Consider the following 14,736-nt stretch of genomic DNA (forward strand, 5'->3'; position numbering starts at 1 on the left):
TGTCATCCGAGGCACTCTGTTTTTCGGTGGCACGGATGTACAGGTCAAATCGCTGCCTGAAGAGCTTCCAATTGGTACCTAGGTTCCCCGCGACTTGCAACGGCTGCGGTTTGTCGGTGCGGTCCATGTCCAGAATGGCAGGTTAGTAGGCAGGTATCGATCCACTCCTGTACCATGTGGTGTTGGGTGTTCTGACACACAGATGAACCAACACGGTTGTATATGGTACAACGCTATTTTATTCAAACTTACTATGTACAGTTTTGTCTTTGCACTCTGCACGTGGGGGTTCCCTGCTTGTGATGTTGTAACAGCTCTTCTCTGTTTCTTTATCCCCAGACCTACTGACCACCAGGTGTCGTGCTCGTGCTTTTTATGTGGTTGGTGTTCTTGTCTGTGATTGGTGTGTCCATCATGATGTGTGTGTTTGAATATCATGACAGGTCACACAATGTTGAGCAGTTACAGCCCCACATTGAATGGCCGAATACGAAGTCAGAAGTGATCAAGTGTGTAGTCAGCACATTTCTCAACCTGTAAGGTTGGAACAAGCCTAGACTTTCATTGGATAATTGATTGGGAGCCGGGTGGGGGAAGGAGCTATCTTCGAGTTAATAACTGATCTTAGATTGGCGGGCTTTATTGCATATAGCAACATTATCGGCAGCCTGGGTCCTCCAAGTTGGTAGCCACAATTATCTCCCTGTCTCAGCGTTTCTGCATCGATTGAAGGATAAATCAACAGATCGAGGACACGTGCAAACCTCAATTCAATTTGAACTCGTCAGCTTCTGCAGAATAAATGGGAAAGCATAACACCAGGACATTTGATCCAGTTTGGAGATATTCATGTGTTTATATCCAGGTTCCCCCTCTGCTAATTGGCTGTGCCACATTCTATACATTCTCCTTCAAGCCAGCGGCTGTAATGTCTTCCTGCCCCTCTCAATGCAAGTGCTGGTACAATAATGCAGCTGAGGTTTTTTTTGCAGAGACTTGAATTGCGCATGCGCACGGGGGGGGCGCGCATTGGAGCAAATGTTGAGGTTCGGCGTAAAGGCCCCTGCGCAGGAAAGGGGGCGGCGCAGGGAGTGAGGGGCCTGCAGCATCGGCAGAGAAGCTCAATGCAGAATGTTACAGAGTTTGCATTTGCTGTTTGGTTGCATTAATCGGTTTTAATAGTTGCGCAGAGGGAAGGCCGGAACGGCACCAGGTGCTGCAACCCGAGGCTTGGGGAGAAGCCATGCAAGAGCCGGGCTCGGTGCAGCAGAAAATCGCGTGCGCATTCAGCACCCAGGTGAGGGACGAGCCGGCAACCAAGCGGGCCAACCAGGTAAGAAGCAGCCAGGACTGGCTCCCGGGGGCGGGAGGGGAGGTACATTTGCAGATTGACCCGTCTCAAGGTTGCATTCTTCATCACATCCGGAGCATAGGTACAAGCTACAGTTTTAATGAATTTGCAATTGGAATTCCCTGTACATGTGCTATTCCTGCCTCACCAGTGATGGGAATCTGCCCAGGATCCAGAGAGACTACCAGTGACTCCCTTGGGTGAAGAAGCTTCTCACTGCAAAGACTTGTATTTATATGGCACCTTTCCCCCAATCTCAAAACGCAACATAGACAACGAATGCTTTCGAAAGCATAGCTTTTTACACTAATGTGGCAGCCAGTTTGTGCGCAGAAAGTTCCCACAAACGCGGGTTCAATTCCCGTACCAGCTGAGAATTCTGAATTCTCCCTCTACCCGAACAGGCGTCGGAGTGTGGCAACTAGGAGCTTTTCACAGTAACTTCATTGCAGTGTAAATGTAAGCCTTCTTGTGACAATAATAAAGATTATTAATGTGATAAATGACCAAATCATTGTTTTAATTAATGCAGAATACTGCGGATGCTGGAAATCTGAAATAAATAAAAAAAATACTGAATAAACGCAGGAGGTCTGGTAGAATCTGAGGAGAAAGAAAAAGTTACTGTTTTGAGTCGGTGTGACTCTTCTAATACTAATCTTTATTAGTGTTACATTAATTAAGTTACTGTGAAAATCCCCTAGTCGCCCACATTCCGGGGTCTGTTCGGGCACACGGAGAATTCAGAATGTCCAATTCTGCTAACAGCACGTCTTTCAGGACTTGTGGGAGGAAACCAGAGCACCCGGAGGAAACCCACGTGAACACAGGGAGAATGTGCAGACTCCGCACAGACAGTGACCCAAGCCGGGAATAGAACCCAGGTCCCTGTGCTGTGAAGCAGCAGTGCTAACCCAAACCTCTTCTACAGATCTTTGTTTTGTTGGATGTTGGCCATTCTTCATAGTAAGTATGGAAAAGAAAATAGGAACTGGAGTCGGTGACCTGGCCTCAGGATCCTGTGCAACATTGACAAGATCCTGGCTGATCTACATTGACCCCACCTTCTTGCACTATCCACATATCCCTTAAACTCTCCTTCATAACATAACTGCTAATCTCAGACTTTAATATACTCAATGGAGATTCCCAACTCTACCCAGCTCAGGAACTAAAATCCAAGCCCGGACCCCAGGGGTTAACTTAACAAGGAGACGTCACTGGAATTGATAAGATTAAGGGATGGTTTTGATTGAAGTTTGTGAGGTATTAAGGGGTTCAGGTAAAGAGGAATTATTTCTGCTGGTTGGGAAATCCAGGACTAGGGGGCAAAATCTAAAACAATGAGCCAAAGAGTGAAATTAAGAAACATTTCTACAAACAAAGGCTGGTGGAAGTTTGTAACTCTTTCCACAAAGAGAAAATTATGCCAGATCAAATGTTATTTTAAATCTAACGTTGATAGTTTTTTTTTTCAAGTCAAAAGTTATGAATGGATATGGGGCAGAGATGGGTATGTGGAGCTAAGTCACAGATCATTTAAGAAGCATTTGGATGAATACTTAAATCGCCCCGGCATAGTAGGCTGTGGACCAAGTGCTGGTAAATGGGATTAGTATAGATAGGTATTTGATGGTGGGCCGAAGGGTGTTTCTGTGCTGTATGACTCTGCGATCAGCCATAGTTTTATTGAATAGCGATCAGGCTTAAGGGACAAAATAGCCCCCTCCCATTCCTATGACCTTGTCAGGCAATTGAAACCAATCCAGCAAATCACATGGACTAATTGCTGTCAATAATTGTCATTGGGAGAACTAGATGAATAGCAGAGGAAGCAAATCCTGAAGTATATATAGTATATTTGTGTCAGTGGTTTCTGAATGTAAAATTTGATGGGCCACAAAGAAAGACCGGGGAAGTGGGATTAATAAGAGCTGATTCAAGGAGCTGACATAGGCTCGATGGGCTGAATGGCCTATGAAGAACACTGTTGTGGATACAAGCAGGAAATCCTTGTTCCTCTTTTAATGGTACTTGGAGATTTTTATTCACTTGAGTGGAATTCCAAATCTCACTTTTTTCTATTTGAGATGCTTCTGAAAAGTGTATGAAGTTCAGTTAAGCCTGTACTAAGCACCAGTTTGGCCCCAGCTGTAGTATTGTTCCCAGTTCTGGGCACCACACTTTAGGAAAGATGTGAAGGCATGATTACAGAGAGTGTAGAAAAACTTCACGAGAGTGGCTCCAGGGATGAGGGAACTTCAGTTATGAAGATAGATTGGAGAAATTGGGATTATTTTCCTTGGAGAAGGCTGAGAGAAGATTTGATTTAGGTTTCAATTATCTGAAAAGGATGAATGTGCAGGGTTATGGGGAATGGCACTTGCTGAATTGCCCTTGCAGAGGGCCAGCACAGACACAACCGGTTGAATGACCTCCTGTGCTGTAACCATTCTATGATTTTTATGTAGAAACTGTTTGCCCAGTTGTTTTACTTCATATGTTTGAAGGTCATCCAGTGGTTATTTCCAAACTGATCGATTGACTCACCAATCTAACCTGTTCAGAGACCATTGAGACAGACCCTTCACTTATAAACCTGTTTTCAGTCTTTCAGAGTTTTGGCCACTGGTGATCTGAGTTTGAAGGCACTGGAAGCAGATATACACCATGCTCTCGCCACAGAGAAAGTGGACGGGTCCTGCTCTTACGTCACTAAGTACAAAGGTAACAGACATGCCTTCATTTTGAAAAGAGAATGAAGTGATTTTTGAATTCTAAAAAAATGTGCATTATAGCATAGACAATAGCATAAATGTCAGTGTTACTGGACTATTGATCTTGAGGCCTGGAATAACAATCCAGAGACAAGAGTTCAAATCCCACCATGGCATCTGGACGAATTGAAATGCAAGTCATTGATAAATCTGCAATAAACAGTCACTGAGTTGTACTGAACTTGAATCTTGCTGAAAAAGAAACCTGTTACTGAAGCTTTTTGTCTTGTACTCATCAGGATTCAAGCAGATTTTTGATGCTATCATATGAATGCTATCAAGCCTGCATTGAACAACCGGTTAAAGAAGCTTTTTTTACGATGCTACAATACAGTGGTTACACGGTGGCAGTTTCCCCAAAGCCTTGCAAATCTTTTCCCTTTGAGTATTTATCCTATTCCCTTTTGAAAATTATTATTGAACCAGCTTTTGCCACTTGTGTTAAATGGCAGGACAGTTTCAGAGGGCTGAATGACCTACCCTATTTCCTGATAACAACAACTCGCTGTCTAATTTTGTTTCCACAAGTCACCTCTGGCTCTTTTGCCAATGACCTTAAATCGGTGTCCCCTGGTTATAACCCTTCATAGAGTCATAGCCCTTCACTGCACAGAAAGGCCCTTCGGCCCATCGTGGCTGCATCGGCCATCAAGCACCTATCTATTCTAATCCCATTTTCTAGCACTTGGTCTGTAGCCATGTATGTTATGGTGTGTCAAATGCTCTTCTAAATGCTTCTTAAATGTGAGGGTTCCTGTCTCCAACACCCTTTCATGCAGTGAGTCCCAGAATCCCTCCACCCTCTGGGTGAGCGAGCTTTCCCCCAAATCTCCTCTAATTCCCCTTCCTGTCACTGGAGCCAGTTCCTCCTTATTTACTTTGGCATAGCGATTAGCACTGCTGCCTCACGGCGCCAGGGACTCTGGTTCGATTGCGTGCGGCCTTGGGAGACTGTGTGAGTCTGCACATGCTCCCCGCGTCTGTGTGGGTTTCCTCTAGGTACTCCGATTTCCTCCACAGTTCAAAGTTGCCCAGGTTAGATGGATTTGGTGTGATCCATGTGCAGGATTATGGGAATAGGGCGGGGAGTGGGGCTAGGTACTCTTTCAGAGAGTCACTGCAGACTGAGTGGGCCAAATGGCCTCCTTCTGCACTGTAGGGATTCTTTTTAAAAAGCTGTTCGTCGTTTTGAGCACTTCTATCACATCCCCCCGTAAAACTTTCCTGCCCTTGATAGACCATTCTAAGTTTCCCTAGTCTTTCTGTGTCACTGATATCTTTCATTCCTGGTACAATTTTTTTTTTTTTTATATTACTTTTTCTGAGTTACAAAACCAGAGCTCAGAGTGTGGACAGGGGCGAACCCCTAATCCAGATCCCCGCCTGCTCCAAAAACCAGAGCTCAGTGTGGACAGGGGCGAACCCCTAATCCAGATCCCCGCCTGCTCCAAAAACCAGAGCTCAGAGTGTGGACAGGGGCGAACCCCTAATCCAGATCCCCGCCTGCTCCAAAAACCAGAGCTCCGAGTGTGGACAGGGGCGAACCCCTAATCCAGCTCCCCGCCTGCTCCAAAAACCAGAGCTCCGAGTGTGGACAGGGGCGAACCCCTAATCCAGCTCCCCGCCTGCTTCAAAAACCAGAGCTCCGAGTGTAGACAAGGGCGAACCCCTAATCCAGATCCTTGCCTGCCCCAAAAACCAATTCAAATTCAAATTGAATCCAATTCATGGTTCCCACAAGAGAGACAGACCAGATCTGAGCCAAAAGGCAGAGCAGATACTACACTTGATCTGAGCCAAAAGGCTGAGAAGCGATTCCAGGTACAATTCTAATAAATCCTCTTGGCCCTGTTAAGGGTCTCGAATGCCTTGCTATCCATCCTAAATTGCTTAGAATGGGTCACGATACTGCAGGTGAGGCCTAATTGATAAAGGCCTAGCATAATTTCCTTGCTTTTCTACGCTGTAACACCGAGGATCCCATGTGCCTTCTCAACTTCTCTTGCTCCATTCAAAGACTTGTATGTATAGCCCCAGGTTTCGGTCTTGTACTTCCTTTAGAATTGTACCAGTTAGTTTATGTTGCCTTTCCCCATTCTTCCTTCCAAAAGCCAATCACTTCACACTTTCCTGTGTTAAATTTAATCTGTCATGCGTCATCTGCCCTTTTCACCAGCCTGTGCCCAACCGAAGTCTGCAATTTTTCTGTCTGCCATTCACTATGCTTCTGAGTTTGTAACTCAGGCTTTAACACGTGTTAATCCCACCTGCTCCGGCATTATCCGGTAATATCTACTCACCGATTCGAACTCGTAATGGTTTACTTTCCGTGGTTTGATTGTTGTTGATTCTGTTGGATGGTGATGCACCAGGCTAGGTTATTGTGACAGTAATCAGTAGTAAAACCTGTGAGGGAGCTATCTGGCCCCTCCCTTATGATGTAAAGCTCTGAAATTCCAATACCTTTATTGCTGCTGTGTCACTTCAATTAAAGGGCAGCATTCAGTTGGTTAATTAACATTTTATGATGAATGTTGTCAGATCTGCCTTATCTCTGGGCTCGGTTGGACAGGAAACCAACAAAACACGCTGAGAAACGATTCAGGAAATTTCAGTCCTCCAAAACCAGCACCGGTAACAACAGCATTTTTCCTCCTTGGTGTTCTGTATATATCAACAATTTATTGCAATTTTGTACGTTGCCCCTTTCTCCCCAGTGAATAGATTAGAAGAATACTTGTGTATTAGGAATGTTTTGAACAGACCCCATCTCCCAACAGTGACCTGATATTTTGAACTGAGGGAAATGGAGTGGCATTGAGATTAACACACTTGTCTCTGTATTATCTCTGTGACCCCTTACAGCCCTACAACCCTCCAACATCTCTTCTTTCCTCCAATCCTTTGTCCACTACCCCACTCCATCATTGGCAACCCTGTCTTCAGCAGCCTGCAACCTAAATTCTGGAATTCCCTATACCTCTTTGCCCCTCTTGCCTCCTTCGCGAGACTCTTGCTAATATCTACCTCTTTGACCACAATTTTTACCATCTGTCCTCTCTTTAAATGGATCGGTGTCAAATTTGGATTACCTTCCCCTGAAATACCTTGTGGTGTATTGGTTCATTAAAGGTGCTTTGCTAATGCATGTTCTTGGATGAGGGGGAGAGATTGCCATTGGGTTTCTACATTTGCACCCAGCTACGATCCGAAAGCCCAATCCTTGTGTGCATCAATGTTTATGTAAACAGTAAACTGAACGACCTGCAGCTATTTGACCTGACAGAGTTATTGTTAGTGATGAAGGGAAGTGATTAGCTAATTTGTAGTTGTCATTGCTTTATAAGCAATGTGACTGCGTGTGAATTGGGTGCAGTAACATTCGACCCCCTCACGCCCGTTCATTTTACTCCAAAGAGTTCACTTGGAATCTTGATGATGACTTCAGGACAGTTACCGATTCCTGGATCCCGGCCCATGGAGTGGTGCAAATAAATGGCCGACTGCAACCAGATGAAAATGGACATATTCCAGGTGTGAACAAACCAGCTGTTATTCATTAGATGGTGTTGTCTTAAGATTCTTCAAATGTGCTTTAGCAAAATGTATTTTTATTTCTCCTTTTGCCCTCCATACGTTCCCAAGGTTGGATTCCAGTCGAGAAAGGGAGCAAACCTTATTGCTGGCACCTTTCCACCGTGGATTATGATACTGGATTAGCCCTGGTTTTGAAACCCTGTTCGGAGAATAACCTTCTAGAAATTACCACGGTTCCATTGATGGAACTTCTTGAACAAACTTTGGAGCTTGTAGGAACTCATATTAACGGCAACCCGTACGGTAGGCAGTCTTTATTTTAGTTTCAGTGTAATAATTTATTTTTAGTCTGACCTCTTGGCTTCCCCTTGTTTGGGTGTCAACTGTGGGGCGGTATGGTGGCACAGTGGTTAGCACTGCTGCCTCACAGTGGCAGGGACCAGGTTCAATTCTAGCCTTGGATGACTGTCTGGATTGATTTTACACTTTCTTCCCCATGTCTGCGTGGGTTTCCTCCAGGTGCTCCGATTTCCTCCCACAGCCCAACGGTGTGCAGGTTAGGTGGATTGGCCATGATCAATTTCCCCTTCGTGACCAAAGATTTGTAGGTTAGGGCTAGGACACGAGAGTGGGCCTAGGTAGGCTCTTCTGGAGGGCTAGTGCAGACTTGATGGGCTAAATGACCTCCTGCACTGTAGGGATTCTATGGATCGCCTCTGAATCGGGAAGACGTGGGTTCAAGCCCAGTCCAGAGACATGAGTCCGTAATCCAGGAGTGGAGTACTGCAGGAGTACTGCACTGTCGAGGGTGCCACCTTTTGGATCAGATGTTAAACCATCTAACCTCTCAGGCATTTAACGTTGTGTTCTAGAGGTCCCGGCTCTAACACCGTGCAGCTCTCCCTCAGTACGGCACTGAGAATGCTTGCCTAGATTTTGTGCTCAAGCCTGGAATGCTCAATTTTCTGACGAGGGATGAGAATGCAAGTCACTGAATCACAGCCGGTTCCTGAAGGGATGTCTACTGAAAGAATGTGGATCAAGGACTTATGGATTGGAAAAGTAAAGAGAAGGAATCTGATTCAAAGCATTATAAATAATACAGGGTCAATAAAAGGATTAATTTTACATAAGATGGAGGAAAATCATTCATGGTAAAATAGATCATTAAGGTGCAGCAAGAAAGTCCCACATTGCTCCCTCAGCTGTAATGCGATTAACTAGTCTCCTGTCCTATTTATTGTTTGTCAGACTTTGCTGCGGCCTACATAATAGCGAGAGCCTGTCAAAAGTACAGCGGCTGCGAGTACTCTAGGATGTCCCGAGAAAATGAAAGGAGCGACACAAATTCGATTTCCTTTTTTCACCAACACTCTCAGCCACTCTCTCAAAAATGTAACTGGCTTTGGATAGAGTGGAGTGGGAACATTCCTTGCCATAATTTTAGTTGCAAACTTTTCAATCCCCCTGCTCCATAATCCCTTGGCTGGGTGTGTGAAGTGATAGTAAACATTTGTAAGTGTAAAACTGATGAGATGTCACTCCGCTTTCTGTTCCAGGTCTGGGAAGTAAGAGGCGACCTGTCCATTTTCTGATTTCTCATGGATCCCTGCAGATTGAGAAACCTCTGACACTTAACCTCATGGATCTGACCGCGTGGTTTGAGGAAAGCCCAGAGGGGAAAGTCGAAGGCATTGTCTGGCACTGCATAAATGGCGTATTAATAAAAGTAAGTGAACCGTCAGAATATATTTCCTACACCTTTTGTACTAGGGAAACAGAAAGGTAACTTTTGTGGTTTGAGCTTTAGAATAAAGTATATTTATCCTGATTGCATGAGGGGAGTCCTTAATAGCACAGCACAGAAAGCCATTCAGTTCATCATGTCAGTGCTTACACTCTGCAAGAACTACTCAGCTGGTCCCACTCTCCTTTTCTCTGTAGCTGTACAAACATTTATATTCAGACAGTTGGCCAATTTCCTTGGAAAAGCCAAGGTTGAATCTGCCTCCACCACACACTCGGGCTTTACTGAGCTGTTTAACGATCTGTTCTCCTGGGATGGGAGTTCAAGGTAGTAATATTCCTTTGGCATGAGCTAACCATGAGATGGCATGTCCCCTGATGGAAGATCAGAACTGCCTTGGGTGGCAGGCTCCGGGAACGATCACACCTGAGGCATTTCTATTGGGAATAGTGGCTCGGTAACAGGACCTAACATTTCTCACTTGACTCCGGATGATGCAGTGTACCACAGGCAGAGCTGGACCTGCAAATGGACCCCTCCGGTGTTGGTAGACGGGAGATTATTTTTGCTGGATAAACTCCTGGTTGCTCGCTTATCCTTGGTTCTGCTGTGTTGCATTGAACTTTCTGGATAAGCAAAATGGATTTCAGCAACTTGAAGTTATAATTCACATTCCTTTTGGTGTGGTTTGAATTCCATTGTCTTGTGTTAATTGAAAAGATTAATTTGATATTTTTGCTCAGTGGTTGAATGACTGATCCTTGCTCTGCTGTCCCAGACTTCACTTTGTTTTTAACGGCATGGTAGCTCACAGCTTTGCACACTGAGGTGCCCTTGAGGCCACAATCTAACTACTGAGTTGTCTACATATAGCATGGGTTCTTATGCAGTTTTGATTCACATCTTTATATATGTTGAAGTTGTGAAGCAGAAACCACCTTTCCAAATGGTTAACTTTTATCTTCCTCTTCCTCAGCTTCATCGTCATCATCTGGGTTTACAATGGCCGGTGCCAGACCCATATTTGACTGCCCGTCCTTTATCCATTAACGTCGACCTAACTAAGTACGAGTGCGATCTTGAAACTAAGTCATCATTCCTGGTCTTTGCAAGGCTCAATGGGAAGCAGTTTGACTACTTCAAAGACATTCCCTGGGAAGACACCGAAAATTAATACGTTGCCCGCATTCGTCAAGGAATTCCGACTCAGCAGGTTGGCGTTTGAAAGGCAGAAGTGGCTTATGCGTTAACAGGATTGTGGGACTGTGTTTGGGTTGTTAGGGTTTGTCTGCCATGTCTTAAACCTGATGCCTTTGATCTCAGTTCTGCCAATGGGATGTTTCTAACCAGAATATCGAAACATTTCTTTTTACATGAACTGAAAATGGACCATTTTAATGTAATGGTCATATAAGTACGTGAAGGAAAATCCTAAACCTGGCATGTTATTTACATGTCGAATCACCATCTCGACAGGTAGGTGAACAAAGTCCATGTTCGATAGTTTAAAATGAAAGATCCAATCACTACATTGGACCAGACTTATTTCCTCAAAACTACACTATCCTGCTAAATCCATGCATGTACACGTTGACAGACTGTTAGATTTTTGTATTTTAATGCAGTGTGCTGCTATTTCTATCTTCAAAAATCTGTAACTTGTCTCTGTTGTTTTTGGGAAAATGCATGTTTTAAATATTGCCCTTCGTTTGTAGAATTTGATACTTTGGTTACTCCAGTGTTATTTACAGTGTATTGGTGGTCCCTAATTCTCCACTCTTGGGTGGAGAAAATATTTCCTAAGCTTCCATTTAAAAAAAATACTTCCAATTCATGGTTGGAAATTAGGACAAAGGAACGGGAGTCGGCCTTTCAGCCTGTCGAGCCTGTTCCATGCCATTCAATCAAATAATGGCTGATCATCTACTGATCAACACTACTTTCCCACACTGACCTCATATTCCTTACTATCACTCGTGTCCAGAAATCTGTTGGTTTCTGTCCTGAACATGCTCAATGACTGAACCCCCACCGCCCTCTGCGGTAGGGGTTGCCAAAGATTCACCACCCTCCGGGTGAAGAAATTCCTCCTCATTTCAGCCCTGAGTGGCCGACCTCTCATCTTGAGACTGTCCCCTGGTTTTAGACTCAGACAGGGGAACATCTACATTCACCCTGTCAAGCCCCATAAGAATTTTGAATGACAATGAGATCACCTCTCAAATCTCTAGAGAAAATAGCCCCACTCTCTTCAATCGTCTCTCAAAGACAATCTTACCATCCCGGAGTCAGTCTGGTGAATCTCTGTTGCACTTCCTCTATGGCAATATATCCTTCCTTGGATAAGGAGACCGAAATCGTACCCAATGCGCTAGGTGTGGTCTCACTAAGGCTGTACAATTGAAGCTAGGCATCTTTACTCCTGCTCTCAAATCCCCTTTCGAAGGTCAACGTACAGTTTGCCACCTTTGATTGCTTGCTGGATCTGCACGCCATCTTTTAGTGACTCATGAACAAGGACACCCAGATCCTTTTGGACATCAACACTTCCCAACTTCTCACCATTTCAGAACAATTCTTGTCTTTTTGTTTTTTTTCTACCTAAGTGGATAACTTCGCACTTATTCACATTATATTCCATTTAGCCTGTCCGAGTCCCCTTGAAGCCTTTATGCATCCTCCTCACAATTTATATTCACAACTAGTTTTGTGTCATCAGCAAATCTGGAAATATTACATTTTGGTCGCTTCATCCAAATCATTGATATAGGTTATAAACAGCTGTGGCCCCAGCACTGACCCTTGAGGTAACAGTCTGGTACCCTGAGACTTCCTACTGCCTGTTAACCAATTCTAAATCCATTCCAGTATATTATCCCCCAATCCTGTGTGCTCTAATTTTGTTTACAAACCTGTGTGGGACCTTCTGAAAATCCAAATACACCACATCCAATTAGGTCACCTTAGCTATGCTACAAGTAGCATTCCAAAAAAACTCCCAACAGGTTTGTCAAATTTAATTTCCCTTTCAAGTTTAGTTATATCCTTTATAATAGATTCTAACATTTTCCTTACTACTGTCATCAAACTAACAAGTCTGTGGTTCTCCATTTTCTCTCCCCCTCCCTTCTCAAATAGTGGGGTTACATTTGCTACTTTCCAGTCTGTAGGAACATTCCAGGATCTGTAGAATTTGAAAGATAACCACCAATGAATCCACTATCTCTCCAGCCACTTCCTTTAAAACTCTGGGATGTAGCTCATCAGCTCCAGGGGATTTATCAATCTTCAATCTAATTAATTTTTTAAAAGTGCTACGTCTTCAGTAATAATTTATTTATTTCTGTTCCTTATTTTCTCTAGCCCCTTGATTCCCTAGTAGTTCTGAGAAATTTTCATCTCTTCTGCCATAAATACAGACACGTTTCTCTACCATTTCTCTATTCTCCTTCAGCTTCTCCTGTCTTCGACTGTAATTGACCCATATTTGTCCTTGCTGATCTTTTCCTTTCACATACCTAAAGAAGCTTTCACAGTCCAGCTTTGTTTCTTGCTACCTTGCATTCATATTCTCTTTCTCCAGTCCTTATCAGTTTTCTGGCCCTCATTTGTTGGATTTCAAATTGCCCCTAATCCACTGACTTTTTAATCACTTTTTCTGGCATTCTTCGCTATTTTCTTTGATCAAACGCAATCTTTAACTTATTTTCTCACCATGATTAATTTACAAAGAAATGTACAGCACAGGAACAGGCCCTCCAAGCCCGTGCCGACCATGCTGCCCAACTAAACTACAATCTTCTACACTTCCTGGGTCCGTATCCCTCTATTCCCATCCTATTCATGTATTTGTCAAGATGCCCCTTAAATGTCACTATCGTCCCTGCTTCCACCACCTCCTCCAGTAGCAAGTTCCAGGCACCCACTACCCTCTGCGTAAAAAACTTGCCTCGTACATCTACTCTAAACCTTGCCCCTCTCACCTTAAACCTATGCCTCCTAGTAATTGACCCCTCTACCCCGGGGAAAAGCCTCGGACTATCCACTCTGTCTATGCCCCTCAATTTTGTAGACCTCTATCAGGTCGCCCCTCAACCTCCTTCGTTCCAGTGAGAACAAACCAAGTTTATTCAACCGCTCCTCATAGCTAATGCCCTCCATACCAGGCAATTCCTGTTGTATTTTTGTGCCTTCGCGGAATGCATATTTGTTTGAATCATAGAATTTACAGTGCCGAAGGAGGCCTTTCTGCCCACACCCTACTTAAGACCACACCTCCACCCTATCCCCGTAACCCAATAACCCCACCTAACATATTTTTTATTTGGACACTAAGGGCAATTTATCATGGCCAATCCACCTAACCTGCACCTCTTTGGACTGTGGGAGGAAACCAGAGCACCCGGAGGAAACCCACGCAGACACGGGGAAAACATGCAAACTCTGCACAGTGACCCAAGCTGGGAATCGAACCTGGGACTCTGAAGCTGTGCAGGAACTCTGCTAACCACTGTGCTACCGTGCTATCCATTGTTGTCGGGGCATTCTTGGGGCGTTGTCGGTACAGCCAGCATTTATCAACTGCAAATCCTTCTTCCAATACACATATTGCAGGTGCTGAGAATGGTAGCCTCCTGGTGAGCCAGAGCTGTGTGGTTGCTGCAATGCAACAGCCCCTCCACATTAAGAGACTCCCATCACAGGTTTTTGCCACGTGTCCATGGCAAGTGTCCTCATCACTTCAAGGGGCTACTGGAGAAAGATAGAAAGGTTGATTTGTCAATTACCTTAAATCTTTGTCATCTGGGTAGTAACTTTCTGCCACAGGAAAGCTTTCCCTTAGGGCCTTGATTAATACACGGTGTGATTTTCAACACCTTCCAAACACAATGGTCTGCCGTTAGTGAAGTTTGGGGATTGTGTCAGGTTGGGACTGTATGAGAGATGTGTGTCTATATTATTGATTCCTTTCCGAGTACTGCCATTCATGTTAAGCACACGTTCCAGTAATTGCGGACTGAAAGATGCTTAACATTTTCTTTGAGAAAAACCTCTGAGCCTGAACTGGGGAACGTTACTCTTTTAAGGGAGTGTCTTTTAAAGGAGCTGTTTTATCGATGCTCCGTCTGTCCCTTCAGCAGGGAATGCTGATTCCATCACATCATTTCCAAGAGCAGCTGGTGTTCTCCCTGGTGTCCCGGCCAGCACTTATCCCCCGGTCAACACCAGGAACAGGTGACCTCTCAATTTACCTCACTGCTTTTTGTGGGATCTTGTTCTGTGTTAATTGGCTGGAAAGCACATTGGGACATCCTATTAACGTG

At 44.4% G+C, this 14,736-nt stretch overlaps 1 protein-coding gene and 1 pseudogene across 1 annotated transcript; one reads left to right on the forward strand and one right to left on the reverse strand.

Moving 5' to 3' along the window:
- The first annotated feature begins 1,083 nt into the window (after window positions 1-1,083).
- Window positions 1,084-11,112, forward strand: rlig1 (RNA 5'-phosphate and 3'-OH ligase 1). The gene is made up of 7 exons (XM_072484938.1): window positions 1,084-1,333; window positions 3,961-4,078; window positions 6,670-6,762; window positions 7,546-7,662; window positions 7,774-7,968; window positions 9,225-9,394; window positions 10,389-11,112. Exons 1-7 carry the CDS (start codon window positions 1,244-1,246, stop codon window positions 10,584-10,586), a joined length of 981 nt encoding a protein of 326 aa, XP_072341039.1. The 5' UTR covers window positions 1,084-1,243; the 3' UTR covers window positions 10,587-11,112.
- LOC140396681 (U2 spliceosomal RNA) lies at window positions 5,741-5,944 on the reverse strand (annotated as a pseudogene).
- Window positions 11,113-14,736: the final 3,624 nt, after the last annotated feature.

This window comes from Scyliorhinus torazame, chromosome 19 (assembly GCF_047496885.1).
Source record: "Scyliorhinus torazame isolate Kashiwa2021f chromosome 19, sScyTor2.1, whole genome shotgun sequence".
In the NCBI taxonomy this organism is placed as follows: Eukaryota; Metazoa; Chordata; class Chondrichthyes; order Carcharhiniformes; family Scyliorhinidae; genus Scyliorhinus; species Scyliorhinus torazame.

Bases quoted from the DNA above. Each gene is read 5' to 3' on its own strand.
- rlig1 (XM_072484938.1), top strand. From the start codon at position 1,244: ATGCAAGAGCCGGGCTCGGTGCAGCAGAAAATCGCGTGCGCATTCAGC. The intron at 7,663-7,773 runs GTGTGAACAAAC...TACGTTCCCAAG, and splicing joins TGAAAATGGACATATTCCAG to GTTGGATTCCAGTCGAGAAA. The intron at 7,969-9,224 runs GTAGGCAGTCTT...TTTCTGTTCCAG, and splicing joins TATTAACGGCAACCCGTACG to GTCTGGGAAGTAAGAGGCGA.